Source organism: Saimiri boliviensis, chromosome 15 (genome assembly GCF_048565385.1).
Source record: "Saimiri boliviensis isolate mSaiBol1 chromosome 15, mSaiBol1.pri, whole genome shotgun sequence".
Classification (NCBI taxonomy): Eukaryota; Metazoa; Chordata; class Mammalia; order Primates; family Cebidae; genus Saimiri; species Saimiri boliviensis.
In genome coordinates, this window is record NC_133463.1 from 78,634,529 (window position 1) to 78,647,794 (window position 13,266).

General features: G+C 38.7%; 1 protein-coding gene, 1 non-coding gene and 1 pseudogene across 7 annotated transcripts in view; 2 read left to right on the forward strand and 1 right to left on the reverse strand.

The window, feature by feature from the left end:
- ASAP1 (ArfGAP with SH3 domain, ankyrin repeat and PH domain 1) overlaps positions 1-13,266 on the reverse strand; it is a 417,488-nt gene that overhangs the window by 115,430 nt on the left and 288,792 nt on the right. For all 6 annotated transcript variants that reach the window (XM_074387136.1, XM_074387137.1, XM_074387138.1 and 3 more), the window contains 2 exons: positions 9,271-9,346; positions 7,784-7,870 (listed from right to left, as the gene is read on the reverse strand). In XM_074387136.1, coding sequence (XP_074243237.1) covers positions 7,784-7,870; positions 9,271-9,346 — 163 coding nt within the window. The remainder of the gene's footprint in view (positions 1-7,783; positions 7,871-9,270; positions 9,347-13,266) is intronic.
- On the forward strand, positions 1,084-1,188 carry LOC120362487 (small nucleolar RNA U3; annotated as a pseudogene).
- Positions 2,359-2,509, forward strand: LOC120362437 (small nucleolar RNA SNORA12). The gene has a single exon (XR_005578344.1). It is a non-coding gene; the product is annotated as a small nucleolar RNA SNORA12 (small nucleolar RNA).

Below are 13,266 nucleotides of genomic sequence, written 5' to 3' on the forward strand. Positions count from 1 at the left end.
ATGCCCAGCTAATTTTTTGTATTTTCAGTAGAGACGGGGTTTCACCATGTTGACCAGGATGGTCTCGATCTCTTGACCTCGTGATCCACCCGCCTCGGCCTCCCAAAGTGCTAGGATTACAGGCTTGAGCCACCGCGCCCGGCCTTCAATTAAGACAATTCTAAGGCAGTGAAAAGTGTACGTTGTGGAGGGTAACAAGGGCCAAACCAACAAAACAGATGCAAAAAGGTTGATTTATTATTAGCACTCCACTGAGTGCTACTTTTTCTAAGGACTACATGACTAGAAACAGTCATTACATTATGAAAATGTAAGAAATAAAATCAACAACGTTGAACTGCCGAATGAGAACACGGTCTTTAGACATACAAGTAGGACAATATATTCTCATAAAAAGTATTGACTTACTCTCCTAGACTTCGATCAGGAAGGGCAAAAGCAACAGAGAAAAAAGGTAGAACATTTGAAAATATAGTTAATTTCATTGAAAATCATATCACCCATAATTTAAGCATTTTATATTATGTACACAGAAAACATCATTCTAAAGATAATACTAGACAACATATATCTTTAGATTCATGATAAACTTTGGGTGATAGGACAATAAATGTTTTTATTTATCCGGTTTTATTTCAGGTCACATTGCATGAGAACAGAAACATGGCTAAATAGAAGAACATGAGGTACACAAATATTTTACCAAAATAAAATGGTTGACAAACCTCAAATATGTAAGTATAGGGAATCAATATACCTCAGTGAAACCCCAAACCAATTATTCATAAAATCTAATAACAGCCACAAATTGCAGCAGGACTATTTTTTTTCCCAAGGGAAAAAACTCAAATATATCCAGTTCATAAACAACACCTGAAATGTGACGGTGTCAAGGTAAGCTAAACCAACCACAGACTGTTTACTGACTTATACACAAAATACCTTTAAGGCCAGGATGGCTTCTTTCCGACATTCGGGATCTTTTTGGGCCAAGTAATGTATGTTTGGTGATGCAAATTACAAAGGAAAATCTCTAGGACAATGTATCTTTGTAAGGCTGTTCTACACATGACAGATTTTGTGTAGACTATACTTTCAGGGATCACTTCTATAGTTTGTTACTGAATACCTCCGAAAAGCCAGGTATTAAGGACCCTGAGTATACAATATAAGCCTTGGCTTTGAGGTAGATGCTCAACTCTCACCATATCACTGTCCCGCTCTCTTGGGTAGATAACTGGGAGCTTACTGTACACTTAATCAGGCAAGCTGACTCACTTTAAAAAGCTTACAAACTTGAGTCATTTTCTTTCTGAATAATTTCTCTGTTTATAACTGGCCAGATTCCCTCCATATGAAACATTTAATTGGATGATATTAATCATTTGGGAGAGGTGGGGCATTGACTTGAATCTAGGATTTTCTTGCAAAATTCTCCCTAAGTATTTTCTATTTAAAAATGTGCGTGTGTGTGTGTGTGTGTGTGTGTGCGCGCACATTTTTTTTGGAGGCCAGGTATTGCTCTGTTTACTAGGCTGAATGCAATAGTGTGATCACAGCTCTCTGCAGCCTCAATCTCTCAAGCTAAAATGACTGTCCCACCTCAGCCTTCTGAGTAGCTGGGACTACAGGTGTGTGCTACCATGTTGGGGTAATTTTTGCTTTTTTGTAGGGATGGGATTTCAGGCTGGTCTTGAACTCCTGGACACAAGAAATTCTCCTGCTCTGGTCTTCCAAAGTGTTGAGTTTACAGGTGTGAGCCACCATGCCCGATCTAAATGTTGACTTTTAATCAGGGCCTATAGCCTTGAATTCCATAGTAATGTGGCTCACTAAGTCCTTCTTAATAGAGATTTTCACACTTTCTAAATGGAAGTAGGACTGAGGGACTGTACTAAATATCAGGCAAGCAAGAAGAGCAACCTTCCCCTATCAATATCTCCAGCAACAGTCCCTAGTAACAATAGTAGTAGCAGGCATTTTTTTTTTTTTTTTTTTTTTTTTTTTTTTTTTTTAGGGAGGAAGCAGTGTGTTCATAATCCTAATAAAGAAAGATAGATGAGGTTGCAGGGAACTGAGGCATGGGACAAAACAAGAGGCAGGGATTAATGAAATCCACAGGGCTTTCTGCTTTAATCCAACCAAATTGCATGAAAATTACTCAATTATGAATTTGGAGTCAGGGATCTCCGCCCTATCTGTATATCCCAGAAACATTAAAAACAAAATCTAAAATCTTCCTGTATATTGGCGCTCACTCACAGCCCTCTTCCTCAGAACCCTTGTCACTGAACTAGACTTCTCTTCATCTGCCCATGTTATTCCTAGGTCTGTCTGAATGCTTTTAAACTATATAACTCTCGTGGTAATTTTCTTTTTGGTACATTGCTAAGTTTTCAAATGAGCCTACCACTGCCACATGTATTATATTGGAGCTGGCAAAGGCCTGTGACAGATCTCTCTCAAGCCTTTCACGCCTTTCCCACCTCAGAGAATGGCTCCCACATGTGGCAGGAAACAAAAACACACACTCTATCAAAAACAAGCAACTATATATGTCTAATCTTAACCTTTGCTAACCTTTAAAATAAAATACTAAGTTAAAAAAATAAAAATACCTTTTTTTAAACAAGGATTCCGATGCTAACAACTTATAAAAACAATTATATTTTTTAAATTTACCACTAATACATTTCTTACATATTTATTACTAGCTTAAGTAAACCTTAAATTCTAAATAACAAACTCTTAGATTGACTGGGTCTTGCTTTACATCAAATTAATATGCTTTTAAAGGTGAATACCGTGGCTAAACGTCAGGCTTTGATCTCATTAAACTAAGCAGAAAGGAGGCAGTATGTTTCAGAAGTTTAGTATCAACAACCCTAAATTAACTATTGATGAGTTTAATGGCTTAATAAAGTCACACCAATTATTCCTTGTGCACTGTGAGAAATGATGGCCATTCAGGTTGCTAAGCAGGGCACTCTAGATAAACAAAAAAAGGTTTTCTTTTTTGAGAAAGTAGATAGTGGAGACTTATTAACATTAATAACAATTTAAAAACTGACACAAACTGAAGGAATCGAATAGGTTCTGAATCCTTTGATAGCATACTAGAAATTAACTATGTATTCAGGAAAGAGAAAAACTCATTTGGTCAAAATATAAAACATAAACAATGAACTTAAAATCTTTTTAGTTTAATTTCCTATTCTCTATTAGCAGTACAGACTAATTACTTTCTTATTTGAAAACCTTATTAATGTATAAAATGTATTATTAAGAGGCAGAGTCTCAAATCTTTTCAAAGTGCAAGCATACATACTCATTGATTTAATGAGGTTATAAATGTTTGTGGTATCCAATTTAAAACTAAACCTCTACTAGAGAAGCCTAAAATTTCTAATGTAAGGTATGAGTGGAGTGGGCAAAAGATTCCTTCTGTTTCATTTTTTAAATTTTTTTCAATTTTTTAAAATTGCATTTTAGGTTTTGGGGTACATGTGAAGAACATGCAAGATTGTTGCATAGGTGCACACATGGCAGTGTAATGTGCTGCCTTCCTCCCTATCACCTATATCTGTTTCATTTTTCTAAGTATTTGAATAGTTTTCTGGTACCAGGCTACATGACAGATACTGTGACATGAGTAATTCAGAAACAGAATCTGTCAAATCTGCCAACCATATGTGATGTGATTTTTAAGAGGATCCATCAGTGAACCCAAACAAAAAAGGTAAAATTTTTGGAATAATTTGGTATATCCTAAATATGACTTATCACCATTTAAAATTCTTTCAGGCCAGGCATGGTAGCTCATGCCCGTAATCTCGGCACTTCGGGAGGCTGAGGTGGGTAGATCACTTGAGGTCAGTAGTTCGAGACCAGCCTAGTTTAACACGGTAAAACTCCATCTCTACCAAAAACACAAAAAATTAGCCAGGCATAGTGATGCATGCCTGTAGTCCCAGCTACTCGGGAGGCTGAGGCACGACAATCACTTGAACCTGGGAGGCAGAGGCTGCAGTAAGCGAGATTTGCACCACTGCACTACAGTCTGGGCAACAAAGTGAGACTCCGTCTCAAAAAAAAAAACCCCAACCAACCAACTAAACAAAAACCCATGTTCGAATCTAAAAATAGTTATGTAGCAAATAGTTCTTTTGTAGGTTAGCATATTACCAAAAGCTTAATAGAATTTCATAGAACATTTCTTTGCTAAGACAATACAAACTTAAGGATAGGAAAAAAAAAAAAAAAAGAGTTTACCAAAATTCCAGGGATCTATTTACAACTAATTCTTGGAGCTTCCTTTAATGGAGCTGAGTTAGAACCTGGTGGGAGTCAGTCGGTGAAATGGTATGTTGGGTGTTTTTGATTCCTCAGTTAATCTTTAATATTATTTGACACTCTTCAAATAGTAGTACCATGGTTAGAACTCTCTGTGGATAGTCTCCTCTCACATTTAATTTAAGTCATGAAAAATCATTACCTTCTAAACATATTCTCCAACGAGTGATGATAAACAGCATGAGAAAGGAATAGACATGTTGTGAAAGATCAATTTATTTCTTGTGAAACTCTCTGGACAAGGTACTAATGAAAACTCATTTATTAATCTAGGGTGGAGTTAAATCATGTGCATTTCATCATGTACACACTCCTTTGGCTTATATGCAACTTTGTTCTTTAGCTAGCATGAGCAGGATATGTAATTCTCCATGCAAAACCAAAAGGGGCTATAATAGTCCTCCCTTTTATTTTTCAAGAAAGCTTCCATATGTAGGAAAGAGGTAATACTGTGTAACAAAACAAAGGTAAGCACAAGTGGTTAAGTACATACCAGTAAGTAAAAAAACCCCAAAACCACAACCCAAAAACATCTCATAATTTTATTCCAAGATTGAAATCTACTACCTGCTCTTCCCTTCTACTTGGGTCTTTTTAATGCTCTTACACTGAGAAGTTATTCAAAGGAACCACATTTCTCCTAGGATTTATATATGAGCACCTTCAAAGGGCATGGCATATCTGTGTTTCAGTCTGAAGTCCACTGGGGGTCTCATACTCAGAAGTTCTTGTAAATCACAGTCAGAGGTCTCAAGCCACAGGTGCAGTCACTGCCTGAGACTCTGAATGACATGAATGCAGAAACTGCCTTAGTGCACACAGATGTTCCTGGCCACTCTGCCTACTCCACAGGATAGCAGATGCCTAGTGTTACACTGCTTCTCTCACTTGACCAATCCCCAATGCATATACAGAAACTAGATTTGGAGAACCAGAAAAGTAGAGGCTTATATTGACTCAATAAAGAAAAAAACCTTCAGGTTGCTTTAAAAGATTACTGTCACTAGTGCAGGGCTTCCTATGTTTTAGGAGAGTTGCTTTGTTTTAGACTCATAAACCCCTTTCAGAAAATTTGGAATTTAAAATAAGTGAGTTTGCTATTGTTGGGTGATAGTCTTTAAAAACTGACTATAAAAAATGCTGTATTTTGGCTGGGTACAGTGGCTCATGCTTGTAATCCCAGCACTTTGGGAGGCTGAGGCAGGTGGATCACAAGGTCAAGAGATTGAGACCATCCTGGCCAACATGGTGAAACCCCATCTCTACTAAAAATACAAACATTAGCTGGGCATGGTGGTGCATGCCTGTAGTCCCAGCTACTCGGAAGGCTGAGTCAGGAGAATCACTTGAACCCAGGAGGTAGATGTTGCAGTGAGCCGAGACTGCACCACTTACATTCTAGCCTGAGAAACAGAGAGAGACTCTGTCTCCAAAAAAAAAGCTGTATTTCATGTTGTTATTATTAAACACTGCTCTTAATGATTTTTGTTCGTTTGTTTGGTTAGCTGTGGCAGGGTCTTGCTCCATTGCCCAGGCTGGAGTACAGTGGCAGAAACATGGCTTACTGCAGCCTCCACTTCCTGGGCTCAAGGGATTCTTCCACCTCAGCTTCCCTAGTAGCTGAGACTACAGGCACATACCATTACGCATGGCTAATTTTTCTTTTCTTTTCTTTTTGTTTTTTTTTTAAAGAAAATATTAAGATTCATAAGAAAGACAAAATATAGTTACTATTCCTTAAGTGAAACCGGATGATCATAAAAGTATTCTTGTTGTATTTGCATTGAGTAAGGAGACGAAAAGGAAGAAAAATCAGAATAGCTGGTCTTGCTGTCTTACAGGGCACAGCAGAAGAAGAAAATTCAGATATAAATGGACCTGAACAGTTCAAACTTGTGTTGTTCAAGGGTCAACTGTACTTTGAAATCAGGTTGCATGATGCCCCTGCTTTGTTCTTTATGCTCTGGATTGCTTTGGCTATTCAGGGTCTTTTGTGGTTCCACACAAATTTTAAGATTTTTTTTCTACTTCTGTAAAGAATGTCATTGGTATTTTGACACAGATTGCATTGAGTAGGATGTATATGGCCCAAAGTGAAATGGAGATTAGCAGTTGTTGTAGTCAGGGTGCTACTGGGAAACAATGGCCCAGGCTTATTGAAAAGTTTAAAGAAAGGACTTTTTCTAGAGTGTACACAGGGTTAAGGGAACTCATGCAAAATGGGGTGATAGGGATATGCTTTTTTTTTTTTTAAAGAAAGAAGAAAGAAAGAAAGAAGGAAAGAAAGAAAGAAAGAGAAAGAGAAAGAAAGAGAGAAAGAAAGAAAGAAAGAAAGAAAGAAAGAAAGAGAAAGAAAGATAGATAGATAGATTAGCATGGCTAATTTTTCAAAGTTTTTTTGTAGAGATAGGGTTTCATTTTGTTGCCTAGGATAATCTCAAATTCCTGGGTTCAAGTGATCCTCCCATCTTGGCCTCCCGAAATGTTTGAATTACAGGTGTGAGCCACTGCTCTTAAATTTAAAACATAGTAATTTCATGTTCACATGGATGACTAGTTAATTAACTCCTGGATGGAAGGGACTAAAGCTTAAGACCTAGAACTGTGCCTTGCACACAGTAGGTGTTAATGAAATGTTTGAACAAGTAACATTTATAATTAAGGATATGTACTGCATTCATCCAGCCTCTACCATGCATTCTATACTCTTTCAATATCCAAGGACCATCTCACCTCCCTAATTGCAGGGGAAAGCTTCTATAGGATTCTGCATCAAAGTATTTCCCTGGCAAATGAGACATGCCCCCTTTGGCTGCCCAGAAAGACAGGTGGTCTAAAGAGGACAGTTGTAGAATGTACTGACTATGTTTCAGCATACACTTCTGAAAAGCATGTCTTCAAAACTAGGATAGAAAATCTATAGTCATGGGGCTGGGTGCAGTGGCTCATGTCTGTAATACCAGAACTTTGGGAGGCTGAGGTGGGAAGATTGCTTGAGTCCAGGAGTTCAAGACCAGCCAGGGCAACATTTCTACAAAAAATACAAAAATTATCCAGGCGTGGTGGCATGTGCCTGGAGTCTCAGCCACCTGGGAGGCTGAGGTTGAAGAACTGCTTTAGGTCAAGGCTACAATGAGCTGTAATTGCGCCACTGCACCCTAGCCTGGGTGACAGAGTGAGACCCTGCCTCAAAAAAATAAAGAAAAAAGAAAAAAGAAATTCAGGCATGGAATTAGATACCCAGAACATCTTTCCTGTAAGGAAGGAAAAGGAACTAAAATACAGTCTCTACATGGGGCTTATGGTAAGTACCTACTTGTATATTATGTAAGATATCACTGTGTCTGTCTTGCAGATCAGGAAACACAAGTGTCACAAAAGCAGCCTTACTTACATTGTTAGCCTTTTTGTAAACATGTAAACCACTTACTTCTTTCTGATCAAGTTGAAGAGAGGATTTTATTAAGTCTCGGAGAGCAGTTAGCTGTTTCTTTTCTTCATCCTGGGTCTGTTTTATCTATGAAAAAAAATTACGACTATTACTTACCATTTATACTTTAATTTATTCAAAAATATCACTCATCAAACAACTCTATAATATAGTTGGTTTTCTTATAAAAGTCCTTTACACTATCGCATTTTTGATATCAGATTTCTCATCTTATAAAAGTACCAGTGGGCTTTGAAATTAGTGAATAATGCAACATGCATTCTTATTAAAGAACATATCTAAGCTAGACAATTAACTCTGAAGTACTAAACAGTTTAAGAAATATCATTGAGATTATTTGCTTCTGGTTTTCCAAAGGGTGGTAATGGAAATACCATGATGTGATTCAACAGTCCAGAAAAGAATCCTAAGAATGACCAATGCATACATGAAAGTTTACATAGCATGAAATGGGGTCAAGGGATTGGTGCTGCCTTTTTTTTTTAACCGCTTGGGACTTAACTGTAACCTGAATCATGTTAACTACTAAAAAAAAAAAAAAAAAAAAAAAAAAAAAAAAAATCAGAAAAAATACACAGCTATGTATTTTTAAAGTTACATAAGAATATAAGGCATTAGTTGTAATTCTAAAACTTTAGTGGTATTTACTCATACTCATAAATATATATGCTTTTATTTACCACCAAATGATTTCTGGGCAACAACTTTACCATTTCTAAAATATGCATTTAGACCTAGACACTAAAAAAAGAGAGATAATATAAAACATACAAAAAAAATCTATAAACGAAAGGCACAGTGGCTCATGCTCGTAATCCCAGCACTTTGGGAGGTCAAGGCAGGTGGATCACTTGAGCTCAGGAGTTCAAGAACAGTCTGGGCAACACAGTAAAACCTTGTCTCTACTAAAAATGCAAAAAAATTAGCTGGGAGTGGTGGTGGGTACTTGTAGTTCCAGCTACTTGGGAGGCTATGGCATGAGAATCCCTTGAGGCCAGAAGGCGGAGATTGCAGTGAGCCGAGATGGCACCACTGCAGACTAGCCTGGGTGACAAAGTGAGACTTGGTCTGGAAAAAACAAAACAAAACCCAAACAAACAAAAACACTATAAACCTGCCTATTCAGAGAGTCACTTAATTTTTAACCTTCCACAATCATACGTTCTTTCTGCAACTGCTGACCAGGGAACATCAAATGTGACGCTAACTGAATCGTAAGTGCAGAGCCATCTGGAACTGATGGCTACTCTCTTCCCTGCTCCTCTCATGGCCCCAGAAGGCACTCTGGAGTAGTTCACCATTGATGACTCCTCTGACTTAAACTTGAAGGGTTATCTGCCCTAGGTTTGTACAGAAGTATCATTTAATCTTTTCTGCTTTTAACATCTTTCTAATACAGGTTTCAAATTCAGTGATATTTATCCATGAGAGCAAGTTAAATTGCATGTATTTTACAAAGAACTTACATTATATAAATCAGCAGCCAGTTTTTCAATGTACTGTTTCAACTTGTCAGCTGTTTTCAAGCCATCTTGAAAGAAACTACAATTAAAAAAAAAAAAATAGGAGATTTACCACCAGTATAAAAAAGAAAGAATTTTTGTTTCCTTACGTGGAAACAAAAAAAGAAAAAAACTAGAATAACCTGTAAAATCTGAAAATACACAGATCTGTGTGTGTGTGTGTGTGTGTGTAAAACTGTCTTGTATAGACATATATACTCATTGCATTTATCTATACAAGACAGTTATAAAACTAATTACAGTATTTTATAAAGATTTACCAATGAACAAATTACGGCTACCAGTTGACATTTGATAGAAGATACCGCAAGGAGACTGGAAATTACAGTTGCAGTCCCAAAACAGTGATTTCATAATGTGCATGTCCATTATACACAGAACAGTTCTTCCCAGTTGTATCACATTTGAATTTGAAAGAGAGAGAAAGACGCATTAACCAGTGGAATATCATGAGGTCAATCTAGACACTATAAGAAATATGACAGAACTACAGATAAAAGCAAAGGAAGAGTCAAAGTTCATTCAGTTCCTCAAAGATCCCTGTGTTCCAACATATATTTGAAACACAAGATTTCAAAGCAATAACACCAATGGGTTTGGAAAGCTTTATCCTACAACATATGGTTGCACTAGTTCACCTGAGAAATAACAAGAATTAGTATCTGTGGAGCATTTATCGCATGCCCAGCAATACAAACACTTTACACCAGGCGTCCCCAAACTTTTTACACAGGGGGCCAGTTCATTGTCCCTCAGACCGTTGGAGGGCCGCCACATACTGTGCTCCTCTCACTGACCACCAATGAAAGAGGTGCCCCTTCCTGAAGTGCGGCGGGGGGCCGGATAAATGGCCTCAGGGGGCCGCATGCGGGCTGTAGTTTGGGGATGCCTGCTTTACACAGTGATTTCATGTACACAACCCTAATAAATTAAAGCACTTGACTCTCATCTCCATTTGTAAAACTGAAGTACAGAGTATGTATAAAACTTGGTCAAGCTGCAACTAGTAAGCAGCAGAGCTAGTGGAATTCAGATCAGTTCTGCCAGATTCTGATCCATGCTCTTTACCAGAAGCGAAGGGATTTCTTGTCTCATGTGGCACACTTCCACTCAGGAACCCAGTCTCTGATACCAGTTTAGAGAAATACACAATATACCTCAGGAAACTGGTGTTTAGAATTTTCTCTGCCCTATTGGAAGCTTCTCTAACCATGCCCCCACAGCAAATTATTTCTCAAGGTACTATCTGTTTTGCTGTCTCCCCACAATGAGGAACTGGAGCATGAGGACTGTCTCAAGTCCCTATCACAGTGGACCCAACACAAAGGAGACTAAATGAAGCAATATCAAGACATTTTAAGCTGTATCTTTTTTTTTTTTTTTTTTGAGATGGAGTCTTACTCTGTCACCTAGGCTGGAGTATAGTGGCACAATCTTGGCTCACTGAAACCTCTGGGACTAGCTACCACACCAGGCTAATTTTCATCATGTTTTCAGTAGAGATGGGGGGGGAAGGGGATGGGGGGGCGGGGGGGGGGGCTTTTGGTTAACCATTTAATGGAAAAACACATGAACACAGTAAATCAATCTCTTTCTCTCTCTCTCTCTCTCTCTCTCTCTCTCTCTCGGACAGGGTCTCACTCTGTCACCCACACTGGAGTGCAGTGGCTCACTGCAGCCTCGACTTTCTGGGGTCAAGTGATCCTTCCACCTCAGCCTTCTGAGTAGCTGGGACTACAGGTACACCCCATCATGCCTCGCTAAATTTTTATATTTTTTGTAAAGATGAGGTTTTGCCATGTTTCCCAGGCTGTCTTGAACTCCTGGACTCAAGTAATCTGCCCTCCTTGGCCTCCTAGAGTGCTGACATTACAGGTGTGAGCCACCACCACATCTGGCCTAAACTCTCATTTTCTAGCATTTGGTTTTTCAGCACTGCCTATAGCGATGCAAGTTAAACTTCTCAGTACGAATCTTAAAAGTTTATGTTCTGACCCTTGAATAGTTTCTAAGTTTTATCTCCTACCATTTTCCCTTAAAAACTCCAAGGTCTAGCCATGCTACGGTTATTTCTAGTTGCTTTTTCCTTTTCAACCCATCTTCCCCCACCTCAGCCTCTGCATATGCTACTCCCTCTGCCTGGAATGCCCTTCCCGTCTATACCTGCGTAGTAGTCCGTTCTCACACTGCTATGAAGAAACACCTGAGACTGGGTAATTTATAAAGAAAAGAGGTTTAATTGACTCACAGTTCCACATGGCTGGGGAGGCCTCAGGAAACTTACAATCATGGCAGAAGGCACCTTTTCACAGGGTGGCAGGAGAAAGAATGAATGCCAGCAGGGGAAATGCCAGACACTTATATAATCATCAGATCTTGTGAGACTCACTCATTTTCAAGAGAACAGCATGGGGAAAACCGCCCCTATGACTCAGTTACCTCCAGCTGGTCCCACGCTTAACCCATGGAGATTACAATTCAACAGAAGATTTCGGTGGGGACACAGAGCCAAACCCCATCAACGTGCATGCCAAATTCCCTTTTATCAAGACTCAGCTCAGTTGCTTCCCCATAAGCAGTATTCTCTAGACTTGATAGTCAAAGCATTGGCTTCACTGAGCAATGGCTTTGTATGGGTACAAAGGTAATCACAGCGAAATCAGTTTTGGTCTCCGATACTACATTTAATTTCTGGAGCAAAGCTTTGAAGGTAGAGCATTTAAATTTAAGATGGATGTTGTCAGGACTTCTTACAACCAAAAAAGCAATTGCTCTGGGGTTAGATGATAATGACTAGAAAACTGTGTTCTGGAAAGTCATTTAATTTATCTTGGCTTCAGTTTGCTCAAGTGTAAATGGGCAAAAAATACGTGTAAATGGGCAAACAATACAGATAGGACATATGAAATCAGCCAGCAAAGTGTGGGGCAGTTAGCATGTGCCCAGAAAATGATTTCCTTCCAGAAAATTCCCTTCCCAGAAAATGATAAAGTTATGGAGCTGCATAACTTTATCATATAAGGAGTTATTTCCTTTGCAGAGGGATACAGATTCCTTGCTGATATTTTTGAAAAGGTATTTCATTTTCACTTTCAACATAAAGGGAATTTAATCATTATGCTTAAAAATATGTGAGTTTTGCTTGGGAGACAGGGGCACCAAGATCTCAGAAATCACCACTGAAGAATTTATCCATGCAACCAAAAACCACTTGTATCCCAGAAACTATTGAAATAAAAATTTTAAGAAAAGAATAGAACATGAATTAAATATCTCCCCAGTTTTTTTTTTAAAGGTGAGTTTCAATGAGAATGCTGTGTTTTCCAATATGGTAGCCACTAGTCACATGAAGCTGTTAAAAATTAAATAAAAAATTCTGCTCCTGAAGTCACACAAGCCATATTTCAAGTGCTTAATAGCCACGTGTGGCCAGTGGGTACCATGCAGATGGTAAATAATATGAACATTTCCACCATAGCAGAAAGTTCTACTGGACAACACCACAAAGAATAAGCAGGCCAGGCGCTGTGATTCATGCCTGTAATCCCAGCACTTTGGGAGGCCGAGGCGGGCAGAACACGAGATCAAGAGATTGAGACCATCCTGGCCAACGTGGTGAAACCCCATCTCCACTAAAAATACAAAAAAATTAGCTGGGCATGGTGGTGTGTGCCTGTAGTCCCATCTACTCAGGAGGCTGAGGCTGGAGAACTGCTTGAACCCAGGAGGAGGAGGCTGCAGTGAGCCGAGATCGCGCCACTGCACTCCAGCCTGGTGCCTGGCAATGAAAGCAAGACTCTGTCTCAAAAAAAAAAAAAAGAATAAGCAAGTATTTGAACAGCTTTAGGGAGAAAGAGGGAACTGTTTTAGTTTGAAATGACATTGATAAAAGTGAAAATTCCTGTTAACTACAAGGCTGAAGAAAGACTCCAAACAAAT